The sequence below is a fragment of the Sylvia atricapilla genome, chromosome 3 (assembly GCF_009819655.1).
Source record: "Sylvia atricapilla isolate bSylAtr1 chromosome 3, bSylAtr1.pri, whole genome shotgun sequence".
NCBI lineage: Eukaryota > Metazoa > Chordata > Aves > Passeriformes > Sylviidae > Sylvia > Sylvia atricapilla.
Window position 1 is genome coordinate 54,181,717 of NC_089142.1, and position 23,933 is coordinate 54,205,649.

Genomic DNA, 23,933 nt, shown 5'->3' on the forward strand with positions numbered 1-23,933 from the left:
TACATTTCTTCTTGGCTTAAGAAGAACACAAACTATTAAGACTTCAGATTAAACTGAGCAAATATTTGAACAAAGAATGAGACAGATTATCCCAGTAAAGAAAAAATAAACTCCACTTGTGTGATCTATAATGTCTATAATGGTCAATGTTTGAAAAAATCATAACTTGTGGGCAATTCACAAAAGTCTTTATTATTTCTCCATGCTCAAAGGACATCTGTTATTTGGGTTTCTTACTAAGAGATCAAACAGCAAGTGAGTGATTTAAACCATAGCTGTCTGTACAAAAAACCAAATATTTTATGTCCCTCACTTGTCCCCAAAGTGAATGCCATGTGCCCCTACTAAGTCTGTACAGTCCATTTTTACAAAGACAGATTGCAGGAGGCAAATGGGCCACTGAATAACCGAATCAATATGATTCCAAAAGAAGTCAGTTATTGTTTACATTACGTGCCAGCTATAGATTTTAGATCTACTGTCTATGTGGGCACACATCTTTGGGTTGGCTAAGCTGCTTTTTCATGAGGCAGGCACACATCCTTCAGGACATCCAATTGGTCAAGCATCCATCCTCATGTTGTGCTTCCCCTATCTAGGGTTTACATTTTTTGCAGACATTTTCTCAGGCTCTCTTCTTATTTTTGATCCTGTTGTTTTCTCAGTAACCTTGCTCAATTCCTGAGAGCTCTAACAACAAAACTGCAGATGGTTTGATAATATTACTCACAACCAGTTTGGCTGGTGCATCAGAATGGCCTGTTATACAGATACATTGCTGCAACATATAAAATTAAATACTTTTGTTTATGCAGACTTATACAATAACCCATAAAAAGGAGGACTTCTCTACAACAAACCCCAACTGAGAATGCCTGTTTTCACTGCTGCACAGACTCAAGCTTCAGCGGGTATCTCCCAGAGTCAGGCACATTCAGTAACAAACCAGGACGATGAAGCTCAAGGGCTGCAGGCCCTGAATAGCAGGTGACACTCAAAAGAGGAGACCTGAGGCAGCAGCAATCCTCTCTCTTACAACACTCTTTTCCAGAACTGGTCCAGGGTTTAGTTCCATCTCAGGGAAACTCAACTCACTGTTCTCATTTGCAAGTGAGTTACCAGCAAAACAAATGCAAGACTTAAGGCAATGAAGGAAGAATGCATAGAACTGCAGAGCCTCTGAGGAGTCTTCCTTAAATTATCAGTAATACGAAGATTTACAGGCTCTTTGGGAGTATATGAAGTTAAACAGGCACTGGCTTGCAAAGCTTCAAAACTAAAATTGGTCTTCCAGTGTAAGTTAACGTAGTGCACTGAAGTGGCTGCAAAACTGCACATGCTGGTGAGCAAGCACAGTGACTCACTGGAAAGAGATACAGGGACGCTGTCACATGACAAGCTGGTGCAGCACAGGAGACAACACGGAACAGCAGCATCCCTAATAGGAGAGAGGTATGGAGAGGAAAGCAACTCTACCTCCAGTGGCCAACACATTCAGAATCATTTATCTATTACTCAGTTTGCAGTTTAAGCTTGGCTCTTGAAAATGTCGTGCAGCAGAAGTTTATTTGCCTCATGCACCAGTGTGTTGGTGCAGTTCAGTTACTTCTGCATGCACACAGCATGCATTCATTTGTTATTAATCTATTCTGCATGCACTAAATACTCCAGGCTTGGTCTCAACCTTATAATCACACTCAAAAAACATTTTTACATACATATGTTTGCATACACACACACACATATTCACTCACTCTTCAGGACAGAAATAATCCTATGGAAGACTCTCTGGATGGCATTTCATTACCTCAGGTAAGCCCACAGAGCCATATGAGGAGAATGTTGTTATCTGAAACACCTACATGTGGCTGGAAAATATGACACAGGACCTGTGGTGCTTTCTGCCAAAGTAGATGGGATAAAATTCCTGAGGATCCTAAATGGCACTGGAAACCTATAGGTTTGGATTTCACATGTATGAGGGTGACATACCCACGGTAATTCACTGAAAGAGTTTTGGACTGAAACCTATCTGATTCACTCTTGGTTTCCCCAGTCCACATAGTAACAAATGGTTCCATAGAAAGACAGAAATTATTTAAGATTTTGTGCAGGGATATTATGAAGAAAAGGAGATGACACCAAAATGCAATTAGCATGACAACCAATAGGGCATTACTGAATCCAACAGGTTAAAACTTGAAAGTAAGCGAATTAAGGCAATATGGAGAAAGATAGCGGTTATTAAAATTGAATTTGATACTCTGTATCCTGCCTTTTTGATTTCTCCAATAAAGTTTTTACGACAAACATTTAGATAGACCACAGAAATCATCCACAACCAATATCTAAAACACATAAAGATAATCCTTTAACTGCTACTTTAAAGCAAAATGCAAAATAAATTTCTCTATGGCAGAGACAGCAGCTCTTTTATGCTATTTTATGCATCACTACTGTTAAGGCAATATTCCTAAACTGACAAACTTGGAAGAAATCACACTGCGGCTGTTGTAGATTTTAGCCTACTGAACCAATGGTAAGGTAAGCTTTTCCAAAAAAGTATTTCACAGACTCATTGTGCCTTTAAAGGGTCAAAAATAGAAAAGGGGCCAGAATAGACAAGGAGCTCAACAACCTATTAGATCAGTAAAATTTTAAGTCTTATGAAGACAGAGTTCTCATATGCCTGAAGGGAAAAAAAAATGGGTAGGAAGTATAGCTCTTTCTTTCCTACAAGGTCACTTTGTTTGGAGCATAGCAACATATTGCTTTTTCCAGGATGTACCAGTGTCACACTTCTATCCAAAGATAAAGCAATTTCTAACATGCATTGTTTTGAATGCCTGTGAAAAAAAATAACTCAACATAATTTCCCTATTAATCTTCCCAAAAGGGCTGCTTCATTACAGCTAGTAGCATATTACATTGGCTTCCTAATATTCTGATCCCTGTTAAAATTTACATAGTTTTCAAATCAATAGCGAGATGCTAACCTAGATATTGAAAGGTGTTCTAATTTTTTTATTTTATTAAAAGGCAAAAATTAGCTCAATTTCACATCAGCAAAAAAAACCCACAAAATCCGGACGGCAGAACTGGTCCACTTGCACACACCAGAGAGCCCAATGGAAGAACTTAATTCCATAAAATATCTCAGAATTATATGGGTTTGAGAATTATTAGTATAATGCTGTTCTGCACATCTTGGGAATGTTGACAAAGAAGGAAAGTAGTTAGAATAAGGGGGGGGGGGAGCCGATGGGAAAGAAATCCCACAGAAATGTTACATTTCAGGAAAGTTTTGTTTGTTTGTTTCTAAAAAGACCAAAAGAGAACGAAAAGTGGCCACTCCCCTCCCTCTCTATTCCCATGAAAATACTCTCAATCTCTCCCACTTCGGAAGTGGGAAGACACTGAGGATGCACAGCTGGAGGGAGTGGGTCAACCAGGACCATGGAGTTGAGATGCTGATTAATAAAAACAAGAGAAACTGACCTAAGGTTCAAATTTAGAGTGGCACAACAGAAAGGCAGAGAGGAATCCTTTAGGATTTTAGTCTATTGAGCTAAGTGGCAAATGTGCATGGCTTGAAAAGCTGTACTACTGCTGTGGTGGAATTCAGGCAAACTAGATGAGGGAATCCTCTGTTCTGCACAGCCAAAGCACGCATATTTGTTTGCTGTAATTACGGAAATGAGACCATTTTTCCTATTTATTTCCCCTTCTCTTCATCTCAGACCAGAAAAATCTGTGTAGGATTGCTATTACTTGCTTGGTAATGTTCTGGTTTACCCAGGCCATCCGCAGAAGTATCTGCAGAGGAGCTGGAATCTCGTGAGACTGCAGCTCCTAATGGTGTGGCATTAGCACAGGAGACAGGTTTCTTAAGACACAGAGAGGGACTGCGCTCATGTGTCCTGCGGCTTAGAGACGTGTATCCAGACAGCTACATGTAAAAAAAGAGGAACCAATCCTAAGTCTACAGATACACAGATCCTTCCTCAAAAGTTAACCCAAGGAGCAGGGAAAGCATTTGTTAACTTATCCCTCCACCTCCGTGGGAGAGAGAGTTATGAGAGGCAAAGAAACACCACAAACAATAACAGACAAGTTTTTTGATTTTGAAAAATATATACGTATTTGGTATTCCATTGGAAATGGCCTGGCCCTTATAGATATAGCTAAGATAACATTAGGACTTCAACGGAGGCTGATAAATAACATTAGTCATGGAGAAGGAAGTACTTGAAGAAAAAGAGAACTTTGTGGTTCTAACATGGGGTGGGGGGTATTTCTCAGTTCAGTCTTTACTTTTGTCGTGGATTCTTGGTGTGATAGGTCACAGTGCATCTCTTATGTTTTGTCCAGGGTGACCCACTGTTCTGCCTTCCATCTTCTTTTAATCAGATTATAATCTCTTTGATCACACACACTCTTCCTATGCACACATGGAAACAGTATGCCAGTTTCAATACCTTCCCAGTTTCAGTTGGCTTCTCAGCATTATTAAAAGTCCCATCTTTATCAATGAGACCTCTGTTAACAATTTCAACAAGGAAGAAACAAGACTGAACGGGTCATAAAGACAAAAGTCAGTCCTTTACACAGCAGTCCTTCTGGTCATTGCTATGGAGAAAGCAGCAGTGACTTCTGCCTGCATCAAACGAGCTGTGAGTCACTCGGAGATCCTCAGCCCTCATGTATACGAAACAGACTCCTTGCCCGTTGTGAGTTTCAATGACAAATGCTTTTAGAAGTTTGTCCTCGTTATTCCCTACACCTTCCGTCCGTTTATCACGATTAAATTAATAAATAAATGGCAAGTTACAAAGATACAACGTAGTAAAGCACGAGGTTATAGGAAAATCCTCGGACAGCATCCCACCTGACCACAAAACCACTGAGGTCCAGCGCCCCCGAGGCCGCGGCACGGCACTCACAAACCCGCCCCGCAGCGGCCACAACAGCTCGGGTTTAACACCGACAACGCGCCCGGGCGGCCCCGGGGTGTTCTTGGATACAAACGCCTTAACAACAGCCGGCGGCTCTCTCTGCACTCGGCTCTCGGCAGACCAGCAAAATGCCCGGGGTTTCCTCAGCGCGCCGAGCATATTACAGAAAGGGGTGGAAAAAACCCCAGACCAACCACCCAACCAAGGAAAAACCGTTTGGGAGCTGCGGGACACAGCGCAAAAACAGACAAACCCTTTAGCCCCGAGGCCGGAGAAAACGCCTTCTCCCGCTCAACAGGTTCCCGCTGAGGCGGCTGCGCTCCTCCCTCCGCGGCGCGCCCAGCGCACCTGCCGCGGGCAGCGCCCTGCCTCCGCCCGCCCGCCCGCACCTCCACTCACCCGCCGGCCGCGTCGCCGGCCCCGCCGCTGGGGTGGTAGGCGGTCAGGACCACGCTGCGGGAGCCGGACCGCCAGCTCATGGCGCTCGCCGCCGCATCCCTTCTGGAGACACCGAGGCGGAGCGGGGCGGCCCGGCTACGGCCCGGCGCGGCCCAGCCTCCTGCCGGCAGCGCGGCGGGGCAGGGCCGGGTGACGGCAGCGCTTCCTGCGGCCGGCTGGGCCGTGCCCCTCCTCCCGGGCCGGGAGCCCCGCGGGCCGGCGCGGCGGGAGCGGTGCCGGGGCCGCGATACAGCTCTGAGCGCTTCCTCACGGCCCGGGTGTGGGCAACCAGCCCGCAGGCTGCAGTCCGTGCGACGGTGCCGCCGAGAAATCCGTCAGTTCGAGAAAGTCGCTGCCCTTTCGGCCCCCAGTCACTGCCACGGGCGAATTGCTGCGCCCCGAGGCTGCCGTGTGAAAAGTGCGGCACGGCAATAAGAGAAAGAAAAAATAAAGCGTTCAGCGTTTGCTTTGTACGTTATCCATTTCACTGGATCGCAACAGTATTCCGTGATTGCTTTAACTTTTCATACAAACCAATTTTTTTTTATTTTTTTTTTAATGTCAAGGTCTCCTAACAAAAATCACAACAAAGGTTAGTGTGAAGCAAGGACACTGCTGACTGAGCTGCCTCAGAGCTGCTGGGCCTTAAACAAGCCGCCATTAGCTCCAAGGTCACGCTCTATCAACCACTTCAACCACTGACAGCCAGAGGGGCGCAGCATTGGGTCGGCCTTTTTGGTGGGCAAAGCCTCCTCTGTGCCTCGGCACAGGGATGGTGCTCACTGCCTTGCTGTCAGCTTAGAATTGGTAGGCAACACCTGTAACACAACACCCAAACCTGTTTGGATTTTTCCATGGCAACATGTAAATGCACATATGCTATTTATGTTTGTAATTTGCTCACGTATGCATGTCATTTGTCTGAATTATTATTAGTTTGTTCTGTAAGTGAATGGACCAACTTCAGCTGAGATGAATGTAATTTGCATTGTGTTTACTTTTTTTTTCCTTTTAAGACAAACAAATGCAACTGCTTTGCTCGCAGTTGAAATCTGCAAAGTTCGGTGCTGGGCTCTGTGAGGTGTTCTGAAGCGTGTGGGTATCGAGTTCTGAACCTTCATTCTTTTAGAACCTAAACTGGAACGCTGCATGCAAGGTTGTGGATGGACCACACAGTTTTCTGTTCAGCTGTTCTGCAGTGAAGAGCTGCCATGCAGGAGCACAGAAATGCTGTCCTACAGTCACTAGGAAGTCGGTCCCAGCAGAGAAGCCAACAGGCAGAACTCCTGGTCATGTTTAAACAAGATCAGTTTGTCCTCTAAAGTCCTTGATACTTACAGCTGGTGACTTTGGAGGGATCATAGTTAGAATAACTGATTTTTTCCATTGACAGTGAACTTCTACAGAGTGCTAAACAAGAAGGCCCAATTTCTTTAAAAGGGGTAAAGTCGCCATTAAATTTTGCGAAGAGTGACAACATTACAAGCACAAGAAAACTTGGATAGTGTTCAATAGGCTAACCATCACAGAGTTGCCTTTTCATTTCTCACACACCTGCCTTAGTTTTATATTCATATAAACTATTGAAATGGGGGTGGGTTTTGATAAAGCCTGCCTCTTACATGGTTTCTTGGATATTTTATCTGTAGGCAGCTAGCCAAGACATTTTGGTTAAATTTTTTTGGTATTGTTATTTTTAATCAAAATTTTCACATGAAATTTTGAAAACTCAATTTGTTAAAAAGACATTAGTACCAACAGATACACTATGCATATAAATTAGAAAAAGGAACAGGTCCATTTTAAGCAATGTGATTCTTTAATTTTTAATATTTACAATGCCTAGGAAAGAGGCTGTGTCACCTCCACAGATGTTCTCCTCCTGCAAAGGGAATGGGGAAAAGAGAAGGCAAAGCTTCAGTGCAGCTTCAGCAATAGCTTAGTGCTATGGTTACAACAGTTTAACTAGCAGTATGCACCGAAAGCTCTGGGACAAATTGTCTGCATGTACCTACACACTCACAACAAGAAGGACATGAAACCACTGCAAAACATAGGACTGTGACAAGATTTCCCTGTACTCCCTCTGCAAAGGTATTGCAGTCTCTCTGCATCTCAGGCTATGTCCCAAGGGCAAAAATTAGCCTAACTTCTCACACAAGCATGCAAACAAGGCTCTTCTGTTTTCACAGCTCGCGTTGAAATACATCAGCCTGAGGTGAGAAAATATCCTATTAGCGTATGTTAGCACTCCTATCTGCTGGTGCATTTGGCTCTTTAAATGCACATGTGGTTAATTGTTAAACAGCATATGCAGAATGCAAAATTATTTTCTGAAGGACACTTTTTTTTTTCTTTTAAACTAAACTAAAAGAACTAAATGTAAACACCAGGGTCCTTAGGACCTAGCCTTGTCTAAAGCTTCAGCTAACTGGTTGCATGCCAAATACCCCACTTAGTTATAAAACTTCCTTTAAAAAATAACTAAAATAAAACAGAAAAAAAGTAAAACATTTAGAGCATTCCATGTCTAATGAGTGCTTTCCAAAGCCCTTTGCCTGAACTAAGTATATTTAAGGTGCTATAAGAACAAAAATGCAAACTGCTTTTTCTTCGCCAAGCATCTTAAAACACAGCATAATTAAGGCACGCCACAGTATGCTGCAGCCTCGCTGTAAAAAGAAGAATGCAGAAACAAGATGTAGTCAATGTGGTGTCACTAGGGGCTGCTCAAAAGACAGTTTTGCTGCAAATGGAGAAAGGGAAGAACCTGCCTTGTTTGGGGTGGGGAGGAGATTAAGGCAAAACCCTGAATGAGTTTGTATCCGTCAACTAGAGAGTAAGAAGTAAGAAAGCTTAAGAAAGCTTATATAAGCATGGATCAAGGAAAGTGAGAAAAGGAGCTAGAAAGAAAAAAAGTCCTATTGAAAACTAGACTAGGGATTAAATTAGTGATAAAACCACAAGAGATCTTAATTCTCTTCTTACAGTCAAAATCAGTCTTTATTATGCTGCACTTCGAACATAGAAGTGATTTTAGGAGCTAACTCTAGACACACCTTTTTTGTCTACTTGATAAGATCAAACCCAGTCCTGTTCAGACAGCGTAACACCAGCAAGGTTTTCTTTGATTAAATTATTCCAAATTTGCACTAGACACAGATAATTTTGACTTAGAGATGTATTATTGCTGTAAACTGACAGAAATATCACTTCTTTCACTGGTATATCTTCTGCCTAACTCTGACTAAATAGTTATTAATTCCTGAGTTTGCAGTTAATATTTTTATTCTTAATAAGCTCCAGGCATACTTACTTGGAAAGTAGAAGAGAATAGAGAAGAGAAACCTTTGGGGAGACCTCAGCGAGGCCTTCCAGTACCTTAAAGAGGCTTTTAAAAAATAGTGAGAGGGACTTTTCATATAGACAGAGACAGAGTATAGACAGAGACAGGACAAGGGACAGTGGTTTTAAAGAGAAAGCAGGCAGATTTTGATTAGATGTTAAGAAGAAAATCATTATTCAGAAGGTGATGAAGCACTGAACAGGTTGCCCAGAGAGCTTGTAGCTGCCCCATCTCTGGAAGTGTTCAAGGCCAGGTTGGATGGGGCCCTGAGGGACTTGATCTAGTGACTGGCATACCTGTTGATGGCAGGAGGTTTGGAATTACATCGCCTTTAAGGTCACTTCCAACTCAAACTGTTCCATAACTCTATAATCAGCTAGGTAAGAATGCACCATTTGAGGCTTATAGGTTCATGTGCTAAAATGAGGATATCATTGAGAAAGGAGATTACAAATCAAGTCTATCTTGGTACACAATCTAAGACTCCTTCAAAGAGTTTAAATATTTAGATTAAGATGTCATGCACTGCCTTTACACTCAATAGTCAGTCACCAAAGCCAAGCAGACCATGCAGGGTTCTCATGCTTAGTGCTCTCTTTACAGAACAACTGCTAAAAAGAGAACTTCTCAGCAGTGCCATCCTTTGTCGCTGCTTTACAGGGTTTGAATATGCATGTGTTCAACATGTGCTTTTGACTCTTCACTGCAAAGTGATTTATTTTATTTTTTTTTAATTTTCCCAAATAAAAAAGTAAATCACACTGGTTTTCATATTTTGTACAAATATATGATTATTCTTTTAAAATATGTGTTAGGTGATGTTTCACACTTCAGTTGCTAATGATATGTTAATCAGCAGGTAAAAATGCAACCCATTAAGAACTGGCTAGAGGAAATAGTAACAGGTCAGCTGACAAATTTAAATTCACAGGCTGAGTTCAATGGCAGTAGAAGGATTTGTTCCTGCTGAGGTCTAGAAATCCCCCTGTCCAAGAGCATCTGGACAACCACCGCAGTGCTAAAGTAAAACTACAACTCAACTTTCAAAGCATACTTTTAATGCAGGAGAGTTTCAACCTTTCCCTTCTGTTATCTATTCCAGCATTTGTTCAGATGGGTTTTAAACTGAGCAGAAAATGTCTCACCATCTCACTTACCTAACTGACATTGAAATAAAATGGCAGCACTTATACTGTCCAAATTATATTTCCAGGGTTTCAGCCAGCAGCCAGAAAATACATGAAATTGAATGCTGTTTGTGTACTGTAAGATGAAATCTAACCCTTATTAAGCTTAGCATTTTATGTATTGCTGTGCTCCACTACCTAAAGAACAACATACATGAAGAGTGTTCTGCAGCTGTTAATAATCAAGGCTAGGAATAATACAAAAATGTAGATTACAGGTACTTAACTCTTGATGTCTAGAGCTATGCAACTGATTTTATAGTCCATTGGAAGTCCGTGAAACAAATATTTTAGAGGGTAAAATCCTCTGTCCTCTGTTAGACCTCCACTTCAGCACATAAAGACGAATCTTGTGCCAGAATTTTCCATTTATTTCCACTGACTAGAAAGGTAGGACACATGCAGATGTACACATCTGTCTGGTAAGCTTTACCTTTAATGCTTTTATGTTGCCCTTCAAAATATGGAAGATGCAATGTTCAGTTACAATGTGGACCATACGGCATAAACAATGTGGAGTAGTCAGTATTTCAGCATGTACAGCACTGATATGTAGGAGGTGTTTCAGATGATCTTACACATCCCCGAGTGACAAAGTGAAGATGAAGTCACACGTGTACACAGAAAGCAGTGACGAGTTCCTAGCCTTCTGAGTCTTCATCTTCTTCCTCACTGCCCTCCACACACACATATCTAAAGAGCTGATTCATTTCCCGTAACAAAAACAAAAGAAGACCGCAAGAATAGGGAGTAACAGTTCTTGGGTTGTTCGCTTTTCTTGCCAGTTGCTCTAAAATGTATCTGGTGCACTCTGGTGGCTGCCTCGGTAATCTTTAATTCCATGATTTTGCAAAAGGTGAAACAGTAACTATTAGCACTGCTTTTGAGATTATCCATATGAAGACTAATGAGCACATGCATTTATTCTATTTTATCCGGTTTGGTTTTTGTTGAATGCTTTCTCTGGAGAAATTCAGATCTTGCCCATTGCTGCCCATCTGCTTCCCTTACGTAAATCACAGTGCAGGGATTGAGAGGCTGCCTTATGTTTTTGCTCATGGTCAGACAGCTGCTGAATTTTACCCAGAGAGGTATATCTGTTTCTGCAGAAGTGATTTATCCATGTCTGTTTGTAGTGTGACCTTGCACAAGCCCTCATATCAGTTCTTGCTTCCCTTTCCCTGCAACAGAGGATCCATATAACAGGGCTAATAATATCTAGCTATTTATGAGAATTATTCACCCTATGTTCAATTACATCGACAGGTACCAAAAATGCAGAAAATTATTTCTCATTACATCACTAGGTTTACTTTCATTTGGTGCACGATTTATTAGGGAAGAAATGGCATGGATTTCTGCATCCAGGGGCATAGAGAACAGATGACAAATCTAGTCCACTTTATAGCATCCCCATATGAGGTATAGGACTTTCAGGGAAAAATAAATACCACAACTGATGCTTCATGTCACTTTCAGAAAGGGGAAGTCAGCATGAGTATTGGAGACTAAGGGATTTTCATTGGTAACTCTGAATGACCCCTTTTTCTTGAACTACCTCTGATACAACTTTGATTTTATAAAACATTACTTCACATATGCCACTAATTATGAAAATATATTTTCATAATAGCTTTATTTTAAAATATATTTTAATATTTAAAAAATGATACCTTAATTATTTTCAGAATATAATCACCTTGCCCCTTCTTAATTGCCCCAAATTAAATGTGGTGCACACTGAATGGATTCACTGCAGAGGCAGATACTACTACTAGCATATGAAAATGAAATAAAGATAGATAAAATAAAAAGTTTGGAGAATGGTACCTCATTTTTCTGTTCCATCATGTTTTACATTTAAGCAAGGCAGCTGTATAACCCTGTAAAAAGATTTTTTTTTTTCTGGGTTAAACGTATTTTTGGTTTTCTTTCAGAGGAAGCTACTCCATTCTCCTGACTTCTTGTTGACTCTTTCTGCATCTGTTTCAGTTTGAACTTGAGCATGAAGATCCTGAACTCTGTAGAGCAACTGGGCCCTTGTACATCACAGGTATTTCCTCGACTATGTCACAGGCATAGTACTGTGGAAAGCATCAGTTTTTCACATGGCTGCTTCTCACATTAGTGAGACTGATCTGAACATCGTGCATTGTCTGATGCATTTGGAGCAGACCTGCTGACCAGCTTGCACACACAGGAAGCCCCTTCTGAAATGTGTTCTCAGGGATATGTACTATGCTTCTGAATGGAAGGGGGCATTTACTCTGTTGTTGAGGGGGCTGCTGTCATGAAGGCCAGAAATCCTGGGTTTGTCTCTTCTCTGGGACCTTGCAACTGACACCAAACCCACTAGAAGACTCCAGTAGCTAACAACCCCTCACTCTCTTCTTCTTTAGGTCACGAAATAGACCATCATTTGGGATGTAACGATGAACTCATCAGCTGTAGTTCCATCAAGAAAGATGGAGGGGGTGCTAGCAAGTACAGAGAACATACTTGGAAATAAATATATGATTTGCTGCTTTACAGACAGGCTGTATCCACTGCTTGGGTTCAGGATTCTATGTCACTTGCCACCATCCCCAGCCCCCATCTTAGATCAAGCTTCAGTAGGGTCTGGGATAGGTTTTTTAAAGTCTGCATCTGGCTAGAAGTAGAAACCATGCTCTGTCCCATACGAGTTAACTAAGTCAGTTGGCACATTGACTGGGAGCTCTTCTCTTCCTTACCCCTCTAATTTTGCTGTTGCCTGCAGATCTGATCACAGCTGAAGTTGTAGCACAAAAACATCTGGTGAAATAAAACAGAGCAGCCACAAAGGAGGAGAGTTTAGTCAGTCAGAAAAGCTCATGAAAATTGTGACACAATCCTAAGCTGAGCAAGCCAGAGCTATCCAGAAATGTCATTATATGCCGAGGAGAAATGCTTCAGAACAAAAAAGGAACAATTGCATGAGTCATGGGCTGTGAGAAAGAAAACCACTTGTCTTTAAGGGTTGAAGAACACCACTAAAACTTCAAGTTAACACAATGCAAAATATTCTTAGTTCTTTCTTACTGACAAAAATATTCATTTTGCATCATCTTCTTTCATCTCAAACAAATATTAGAAAAGTGTTTCTTTCTCTCACATTTTACACTGCAATCAAATTCAGCCACTGAATATTTACAGAGTATTTCTGTAAATTTCCACTAAATGATACAGAATATTTCAAGATGTCAGACTTATTTTTGTATTTTGAATGGAAACAATCTTCTGAATTCCTTATGTATTTAAAAATGGTTCATATCAACTCAGAACAGCATTTTCCAGAAATTTAAAATCCAAAAGAAGGCCACCATAGTTTAACCACTTGTGAGGTCCCGACTGCAGTGTAAGATATACCATCTCTTAATGGGACAATGTATTTTAAAACCATGTTTGCAAGTATCATAGACAAATTAGAAAGAAGGAATGGAAGTTCCCACATTCTTGCTTGTGTTGCCTATTTCATGAGCTTACCAGGCTCATTTCATACAACCAATTGTTTTTTTGACATCTTGTGTGTAAAATAGCTCTGACATTTGTGACAGTCGCAAGTGACTAGATTTAATAAATTTGCACTAATTTGCTCATCTTTGATTGCAAAGAAATTGTGATAGGTTTGTAGTGCAAGGTTCAGATAGAGCTGCAGAATCACAAGGCAAGAATATACTACTACTGCTGTGTATTTTGGAAGCAATTGCTGGAATTACAGAAGGCTAAACTTGAACATTTGCCTACATCAAGATATTATAGTGTAGTTTCTGCAGGAAAAACATAACATTTGCAGTTCACTTGGAAGACATTCACCCCTAAAAAAACTGTATTTATCTTACAGTGTTTAGATTTACTTTCATTTACTGTAGTATCTTAATATTTAATAACTCACGCTATGTACAATACTGTTCACCATATGTCCAGGGAAAAAAAAAAAAAAAAAAAAAAAAAAAAAGAGAGGGAAGATGAAGAAACTTTTAAATGAGGATGCATATGTGGAAAGCAATGTAAATTTATGTATACATAAACATAAATATTATGGGGACATCTATGACCAAGTCTCCTGAAATTTCTATCTATCAAAGACAATTACAGGTTCACTGGGAGAAATTAATATGGTCACAAGCAAAATCAGAACAGTAGTGAATGACACAAAACTGTCTGGGAAAGTGAGGGTGGAGGATTCACACATGTATCCTGCAAGAGGGAGGAGTACCCAGGGAATGGTTCCAAGCCATATGGCTGCCATAGGGAAGTGGGGTCAGAGTGAGCAGTAACAATATACAGCTGCACTGGTGTTTGGTCTTTGGTGAGAAAGACCATCTGCAGCTCTTGGCTGCCTCTGGTTACATCTTGGCACTTGAAAATCAATGGGAGCAGTGCTACTAACTTGCATCAGTGGAAGAATGCGTTTCTCTCAGGGACAGAAACCAATTCGCAGAATCAGGGAACACTATCCCTTATACACTATCTCCCCCTTTCCCTGGGAAGCCTGTTTAGTGCTTAACCATCCTCTGGGTGTAATACCTCTTCCTGATAACTAACCTAAACCTCCCCTCACACAGCTTCAGGCTATCCCTCTGGTGTTGTCACTGTCACCACAGAGAAGAGATCAGTGCTTGCTCCTCCTCTTCCCCTCATGAAGATGTTGCAGACCACAATGAGGTGTTCCTTCAGTCTCCTCCAGGGTGAACAGACCAAGTGACCTCAGCCCTCCTCATATAGATTCCCCTTAGGGACCTTCACCATCCTCGTGGCTCTCCTTTGGATGCTCTCTAATAGCTTCATATCTTTTTTTATATTATGGTGCCCAAAAGTGTTCAAGGTGAGTGCAGAGCAGAGTGGGACAATCACCTCCTTTGACCAGAGTATTTTTACTAAATATAAAAACAATTTGGTAAGAAGGCACTATAATCTGATCAGTAATATTCCCATCTCAGAGCTCAGATGACTCCATTTATCTCTTATCATGGGATAGATTATTTAAAATATTAAAGAATCATCAGCATCTCTTTTCTATCCTTTCTTCACCATTAAAGACAGTGCAGTACTACATTATATACTGTAAATGAGAGACAGGCAGAGGCAAAGAGATGAGGATTGCATTTTGCGTTAATGAAAAATAACATTTTTGAAGGGGCACATAATTTGCAGCCAGACTAACATCCCTTTATCAGTAATTATGCATTTTAACAATCCCAGTATGGTAAATCAGCTACATAAAGTTCTGATTTCACCAAACTGTGCTTTTTCCAAGCACTTTTTCTACCATCTTTAAAATTGAAATACGAGAAGTGAGCACTTTGAGTAATTCGAGTATTTCCCAAATTCTCACTGAGAAGGGAATTCATCTTTTATGTGAGCATGAATGACAATGAAATTTGATAGAAAATATTACGAAGAAGATACCTTAAATACCATGAGTTCTTAAATTCTTGAGGGGATTCAGAACCTATTTACCTGTGTTTTGAAACATCCTAAAGAAATACGAGGGGATTGTCATCTGTAGGATTTTTTATCACCTGTGGGCTGATGTACAAAAGCTTCAACTATACACAAGCACCTCCACTCCAAAAGTCTTTACAATTTTCTCAGCATTATAAGTGTTATTGATAAATATCATAAAATCCCATTTCTGTTACCGTAGCTGGTTAGGAACAATCAGGTAGTACTCGTATGAAAATCCTATTGTTTGTGTTTTGCTTTTCTCAAGCTGCAGGGTGAAGGACAAACCAGAAGCATGGCAAAAACAGCACACAGGCCACAAACAATCAAACTTCAAATATTATAGAAATGTTTTTTCTCCCTCATTGGCCATACATGTAGATATACAATGATCAGTACTCCAAATTTTGTTATTGCCTAGTAGGCATTACTATAGTTTGTTTGAGATTCTCTTCTTAAGGCAACAGATGATAAGGATTGATGAACAGACAAAAGGCAAATTGATAAATTATAAGGTAAATGCCTACATTGCAGAACAAGAAGTTACCATTCCACAGCTGAGATAATCAGTGTTTGTGAAAAAAGTAGCCTTACTTCATCAAAGGCTAAAAGAGATTTGGGAAATGGAGTTATAAATGACACGGCAGTAGAACACTGCAGCTTTTCTGCTGCCAGAGCACATGAAGCAAAATGATGACCCTGCCAGGGTCAGAGACTAAGCCTCTTCTGATTTTCCTGGACTGATATTCCAGCCCCTATTTTCTGTTCTATGAGCTCAGCATCTGCTGCAACATTTGGGCTCCTTTACACTCATCTCTGAGGTGATGCAGGAGAGACGGGGACCAGGGTAACTCCTACCAAGACTTCAGACCCCTGGCTTAGTGCTGCTGGAGCCGGATGGTCTACCAACCTGGCTTTGGGCTTGTAAATTCTCTTCTGAGGAACAAATAAATAGATCCATGAGTTAATTGTTTGCTGTCTGGGTTTTGAATTCATAAGAGATTTTCAATTTTAAATATTTAAATTGCTTTTACCTTGTGGTTCATTTGTTTTTTGGGTTCTTTTTTTCCACTGGAGGATAATTACAGGACAACCAATATTTCCTCATTCTGCATTCTTTTTGCATTTTTTTGCTAAGATCAGTTTCTGATTTATTTAAACATCATTCTTAGTACCAGAGAGGTCTTTTAAGAAATAGCACTATGGTAAAAGAGCGCTTTTTTGCAGGTAAAAAATCCCAGAACAGATAGGAGAATGGAACAGCAATATGAAATTCCACAAGAATTCATGTACAATTGTTCCCTGCACAGCTCCCATGAAAATTATGGGATTACCAGGTGTCAGTTCCCTCTTCCTTTCATGTTTAGAAATATATTTACAGTTCAGGCTGGGCACTTGTTGACAGCACCCAGGTTTTGAGCATATCCCAAAGGAATTAGGAGAATTTTGGAATAGAAGCTTTTTCACTACCACCTTCTACACTTTAATTTTGCCAGTTGGACTCTTCCAGAATGGAGAGAAAACATACCAGTGAAAATAAATTTTACCAATACAAGAGTACTTGTATTTAATACCTATTCAGGTATTTAGGTGGCTGTAGTAGTGTAAAATACTCTTCTATTGCAGCCACAACAGGGCTTTTCCTAGTACAGCTATTGTTCCTAAAAATCCACATTTCTCACTGAAATAGGCTGGTTTTCAAGACTGCAAAAGCCCAAAAAACACTTCCAGAAATTAGAAAAATTAATCTTCAGCCACTGATCATTCAGAAATCTCTCTTTAGTTTTACCAAAGCAACAGCACAAACACCACATGTCTGTCTCTATGATGGTTTTGGGGATCCTGGCCATGAATAAACAGTTAAGGGGAAAAAAGATGCATGCCTGCCAAAATAATTTTTTTTCTTAGCCTGTTTTTTTTCCCTTCAGTTGCTTCGGATCATCACAAAAAATTAAGACAAAATTGCTATAAAATATTATTGCTACTCAAAGAGCAGATGCTCATAGGAGCAGTTTTCAAACTGAAGATGTTACTTTTTCCTAGCCTCAGTTTCAGAGTAATCTATTTGTGGAAGCATCAACTTGTTATCTATCCAAAGTGCATTTCATTACAGTAATCACAGGAAGATATTTTTACAAGGAATCAGCCCAATGTATAACGTGTGCTGCAACATTGGTTATATATATATATATATATACCATAATAGTTTAAAATGTCTTAAGTTCTGCCCTACGTGTTATTCACATGGGCAAAACTGGAATGCTGTTTTTCCCCTTGAAGCAGGTACATAATTTTTTAGCTGCCAACAACCTGTGAAATAGTTACAACTTTAGGATGTTGCCATGTTTCAAGTACCCTGCTTCAATCAGTAGAATTCCCCACTTTTAACTATTCAGTTCAGACTATTGTAGCTATTTTAGTCAACCTAATTTCCTATTCTCTTGGCTCCAGATAAGTACTTTAATGAAAAACATGGCCAAAATTTTAAAATAAAGCTTCATCACAGTTGCCTTGCAAGGACCCACTGCATGTACTGGATTTTGTATTATTCACATTTAGGGTCTGAAACTACAGAAGTGTATGAATAGATGATTAAGTACCATTCTTAAATTATAGACATATTGCAAAGTACAGAAGAATACTGGGAATATATTTACAAATCTCCCAAGAGCACTTACTGTACTATGTTTTGTGTATGTCAGAAAGACTTTTAAGTTATAAAAGTACACGGCAAACTCTTTTGGTATAACATATTCTTACTGAAGCAAACAATGTGCATTAATAATAAAATAAGTATTGGCCTAAATTGTACAGTCGGATCAGGTTTTCTGTTAGGAGGCTGATTGTCCCAAACATCCAAACACCAGATATAATGGAAGCTATGTTTATGTTTAAACAATTTTCAGATTTAAACTAGAAAATATTATAACTATTAGAAATACCATTTCTAATTCAGGACTTAGTTGAATATGCCTTGCTCATAGAAGTAATCCTAGTTATTTGACTGCAGGCTACTGTAACCACAGGGTCAATGTTTAATAGCTACCAAACACTCATAGAGAACAGAGAAGGTGGTCTACAGGTGAAGATGGGGAACTAAATTGCTGAGATACAAATTTCAAAGGAGAAAAAAAGTTGTATCAATGGATCATTCGCTGTCTGTTCCAGCAGCAGCACTAGGGGAATTAACAGTAACTACAATGAAGAAACTGATTCAAAACAAACTGAAGGGGGTGGCATTTCACATGATGTGTCATTACACAGGGTTATTGCTTGCCACAGGATGCTGGTGAAGCTAAAATCTTACACAGGTTCTCGGCAAGACCGGACATGTCTGCGGAAAATATATCTATTGCTAAATACACAGAAAGAACAGCTGGCTCAGGAACTGCCTGGCAGCATATGGCTGCAAGCTGGGGAAAGCATTGGGAATATTGCCCCTTCTTTAAAACTCTTCTATGGGTGTCTTTTAAACAAGTAGGATACCAGAGAAGATGGACTTTCTGTCCAAACCTGTTGAGCTACTTGTATGCTCAAATAGGCCGTAATTTAAAATAGTTCTTGTTCCTTGCAAAAACAAAGTAATGGAAATGCATGTGAATGACAAAAAATAGAAATTATTATTCAGTAATAAAAATTTACTAGACACTAGAAAAAAGTATCTTTATTATACTGCATTTTTTAAATAATATCCTATTAGTTAAAAAAGTAACACATCCTATTTAATTTACAATTGAATTTATTGAACTTTCTGAGGGTACAATTTCCTGATTAGATTTAAAACCATTACCTTTCAAGGAAATCTGGATCACATTTAACATGCAATTGTCTCAAATAATTCTCAGGAACTCATTCCCAACCATGGATCTTGTGATGTACAGGTTGGCCTGCTCCAGCTTTGCAGAAATGAAGCAATTCTTCAGCTCTAAACCCTGTAGCTGAAACATTTTAAACACAGAGTAACACTGACAGTGTACTTATCTGCAGAACACAGGCCCCTTTCTAAATTGCAAGCCATGTTCCCTGCTCATAGTGGATGCTCAGCGTTATCTTAATTTAGTGAATTATGTATTCACAAAATAAACATGCATTTAAATTTTAACTGTGCACTTTAGTCAGTGAAACTGTTGTGTTTACGCCCTGATTGAAAATGTAAATATCAATAATGTCAGTGGACAAATAGAAAGACATCTGCATCACTCTCAATTTCTGAGGGATATTTTGAGTAATGAATAAAACCTGTCAAATGCATTTTCCTACAGCAAAAGTAAAAATAGAACACCTCTGGATTGGAAGACCTCCTAAAAAAAAAGAGATCTGTTCTCTCAGTATATAGTATCAGGTCCTATGTCCTTTGAAAAATTACATTCACAGGCATCACCAGAGCTCATAAACCAGCTCATACTGATGCCCAAAGACTGTGCTGCTGATTGTTTGGTTTTGGTGTTATGTTTGAGTCAGTAGGATTGAAACCTAAGAATGAATTTTAAATAAACTTTAAATACTTCAGATTGAACCAAGATAGATGGAGCAAATAAAACAAATCCCCTTGAGAATACTCGTAAGAACTCATCTGTTTAAAGATGGCTTTAAATACAGTTTACACAGCAGATCTTTATTATTAGCACAGAATTCCATATTTTGTTTCCTTCCATTTAATTCCTAAACACTTCATCACTATTCATACATTCTGCAGTGTCATGAAAATACCTGCAATATTTAATTTTATCTATTAGGGCCTAGAGTTTTTTTATTTTGCTCGAACTATTTATATTTGCATGCAAAATCTCATTACTGGAAGTAGCTAACACAAAAGAGAACTGCAGAATTAAGTGATTTGCTAAGTTAACAATCTCAGCATGGCTCTTAGCTAGAACAAAAGTAGGTTCAAACATCTTCTGAATTACAAAACTAATAGTTGCACCAGCTGCAGAGCATGATTCCAGAAATGAATGATAAGTTCAGTCTCTGTACAACCAGTTCATGGGGTGGGTGTTCCAGCCTAAGGGACCATCAACAGCAAACATTAAAGAATTTTGGTTCTCAGAGTGCGTATCGGATAGGAAGTAGGACCATTTTTCCTTTCTATCCTGCTATTCCAAATATTTTATGTTCTGCAAAATAGAGAGCAGCTTTGCTTTCACTTCCCTCAGCAGCTAATGGGCTAGAGAAGGTGCATTTTAGGAGACTTTGGATGTAAATCCATTTTCCCCAGAATCTGAGATTTCTGCTGCTGGACATTCTGAGATGATTTTAAGTATTTCTGCCATCAGTAATTAGAATTATCAAAGCAAAATAGTTACTAATCTGACATTCATATAATCCTTTCCCCTTCTCCTGTGTATTAGAGAGATTTGTACCCTTTAAGTGATCTACAGCATATATACACACAGTGCTGGGTAATGGTGGGTGCAAACCAGCTGCCTTCTGTAGCTTCCATTGTTCTTTTAAATACCGACATCTGTGTTTTCTATTCGAAGGATTTCACCTGAGATCATAATAAAGTTTATCATCTTGAAAGGTACAGAATTATTTGCTTGATTTTTAATGCGACTCTTTTTTTCCTCCTCTTTATCCATGACTGAATTCCATTGTTTTCCCAAGCCAAACTCAGAAAACACACATAAATGACAGGAACTTCAGATAACTCTCCAGCTTCACAATCAACAATGGTCACTATTCTGTGCATCACCAACTCAAAAGGAGATTTTTGTATTAAAAAAATATACATACAAATGCTCAGTTTTCTGCTTTCAAGGAGTACTTTTTCATTTGGCAAGCTTTTATGTCAAATACCAGACATATTCAATATATGTTAGCATACCAGTAGCTGTTAGTCAAACCAGCACCTATAATGGGACAGTGACCCAGCAGTGCTCAAATCAGATTTTCATGGACGAGTTTTGGAACGCCAAGATTCACCTAAGTACCCCCATAATTTGAAGCTCAAGGAATAGGTGAGGCAAATGTATTTTTGTGTCTTGAAAGTAGCAGCTGTCCAGAAATGCAGAAAAGTCAGCCTGATACCCAGTTCCAAGGCAGGACCAGCTCCAGCAGCTTCAAAAGAATCTAGGAGCTCCGTGCTTGGCCTTCTGCCAAGAGTGGTGATTACAAAGTGTCATGACATGCAATACTTACTCATTTTTCTTATGAGCCCCAAATGCCTGGGGTTTTTCCTCATGATAAGTTTTGGATCCTGCTGTTCCTAACTATAGAACTAAAAATAAAATGCTGGTGCAGAACAATGTCTGTAGGCTCTTTGGGTACTTACTAAAGCAGAGGACAAAAATGAACAAGACTATACTGTATGTAACACATGGACACACTAAAAGAGGTTTTACTATGAAACACTGTTCATATTTACTAAAACAAAAAAAATGGAACGACTGAGCTTGTAAGGGTGCAAGTAACAATCTACCACCTTTTTTTTTTTTTTTTTCCTCAGATTAAGAAGGAAACAGCTGTTGTCAGATGGCAGCATGATGCCAGTAGTCAAACAGGAAGGATTACAGCATTCAAGTCATCTTAATCCTAGTGCATAAGCATTAATAGAGGCTTTTCTTTCACCACAAATGGCTAATGTAGCTAAGCTCTGACACTGGTCTGAACTTCTCACTTACCTAAGGAAACTAAATGCTCTTGTTAGCAGCATAGTAGATGAAGTAGTATTTCCTTTAATAAAAATGTCATGAAGGATTTACAAATCTGATCTAAACCATTAAATTGACAACACCATGAAGCCTAGAACATTTAAACATTAAAGAATAAGCTTTCTCTACATTAGCTCTCAAGACACCTTGAAAAAAAATAACATCCTGTACCACACTTAAATCTATTGTAAACAGCTCATTATAATTTCCTATTTATCAAATTGATCTGGACCTTATACTCTGCTGTGTGAGAGAGTTCAAGGGAAATTGCTAAGGGCACAGAGTGCAGGGGGAGTCAGTAAATACCAGGCAGCTCACTGCATGGAAACTGCTTTTGTTTAGGAGCAGAAACAGAGTTCTGAAAGGCTAAGACATTTCAAAGTGATATTTACTTAAACACCTCTGTTATGTCTTCATTTCATGTCTGTCTGTCCCATAACACTGAAGGCCTTTGTTGATCCCATTTCTAGTGAGTACACATACACAAGCATGCATTCATAATTCTTATTTTTAAATGAATCTTAAAAACATCTAGTTACCTCATATCACTACTACATATTTTAATGTTCTTTTATTATTATCATCTATATTTTGATGAGTTTTACTGCTCTTATTAATATTACAACAGTAGTTGTAAAACAGTAGTTTTAAATTTTTTTTAATATATCTTACCGGGTAAATCACCTTTACCTCGCTTACCAGAAAGCTGAGAGCCAGTGTGGCATGGTGGGGAAGAAAAGCTAAGGATGATATTTGCTGCTGCAGGTAGTTCAAAGGATTATCACACAGCCCAATCCTTCAATTTTATTAGAAATTTATCCCTTAACTGAATTAACTACCCAAGGAGGTTTTTATCTAAATTAAGTTTCCTTCTTAAGTTTGTTTAGAGGCAGATGGTAGCCTTTAAAGATTATTGGAGATATAAACCGTTCTATCCTATATTTTTAATTACATATCAATAGCATGTCCCTAATTCATAGAGAATATGTGCTTTTCTGTGGCTGTGAAATCTCTTGTCTCATTATGCCCAGGTCTAATAGCATTTACTGTCATAATAGCAAAATGTAGCATTTATGGGAAATGTTAATCTCTTGCTAGTGCTGGCCACCGAATGCAGGGCCATATGTTTCCCAGCTGGGAAGAGGACTAAAAGAGAGGACTAAAATTCTTTTTACAGAATTAAAATTTCCTTCAGGAACAATACATGATAGATCAGTTCTCCTCTTGCACCTACCTTTTGCTGCAGTGCCCCCAAACCTGGGATATGGAGAAAACTTTAAAAATTTGATAGCATTATAGACTGGACTATAGGAGTTGGTTTGCTGCTGAAGGGAGGGAGAGGGATTCTGTCATTTTTGCCAGAGGAAATGTCAGTTCTGCAGAAAGGAAATGAAGGTAAAGATACCTGTAAACAAGAGAATGTAGGTCTGGCCCTCAATACTTTGTGTAAATCCCTAGGCCATTTGATTTTGTCTCAGGAATTATTATAAAGTCCTTGATGTCAATACATGCCCTTGCTACAAGCATGAGGATCACCACTTCACTACCTACAGACATTCCAACTTTGAGAGCAGAATCAAATACAATAAGAAAAAATATCTTTGTCCAGACTTGATGCAAGGAAGAAACAAACAGAATCTTTCGCTCTATAAATCATATTTCTCTTGACTTTCAGCAGACATGAAGTATTAGCATTTCTGTTCTTAAAATAAATATTTTGAATACCTATGACTACTTCATTTCTGCTGGACATCTTTGTGTTGAGTTTGCCTCCAAATGTCATTCTTGACCCTTTTATTGCTTTTTCTCATATTCCGCTTTTTAATCTAGGTGGGCATTTTTAATGGCATTGGCATGCATTTCTTTGCTGTCACTATCTGTTACTATGCTC

At 39.3% G+C, this 23,933-nt stretch overlaps 1 protein-coding gene across 2 annotated transcripts in view; it reads right to left on the reverse strand.

Moving 5' to 3' along the window:
* Positions 1–23,933, reverse strand: part of ARHGAP18 (Rho GTPase activating protein 18) — a 95,538-nt gene that overhangs the window by 64,270 nt on the left and 7,335 nt on the right. The window contains exon 1 of one of the 2 annotated variants that reach the window (XM_066315366.1): positions 5,355–5,508. The exons of the other annotated variant lie outside the window; for it this stretch is intronic. Within the exon in view, the coding sequence (XP_066171463.1) occupies positions 5,355–5,434 (80 nt within the window). The 5' untranslated portion in view covers positions 5,435–5,508. Of the gene's footprint in view, positions 1–5,354; positions 5,509–23,933 lie in introns of those variants that run through there. 2 annotated transcript variants of the gene reach the window in all.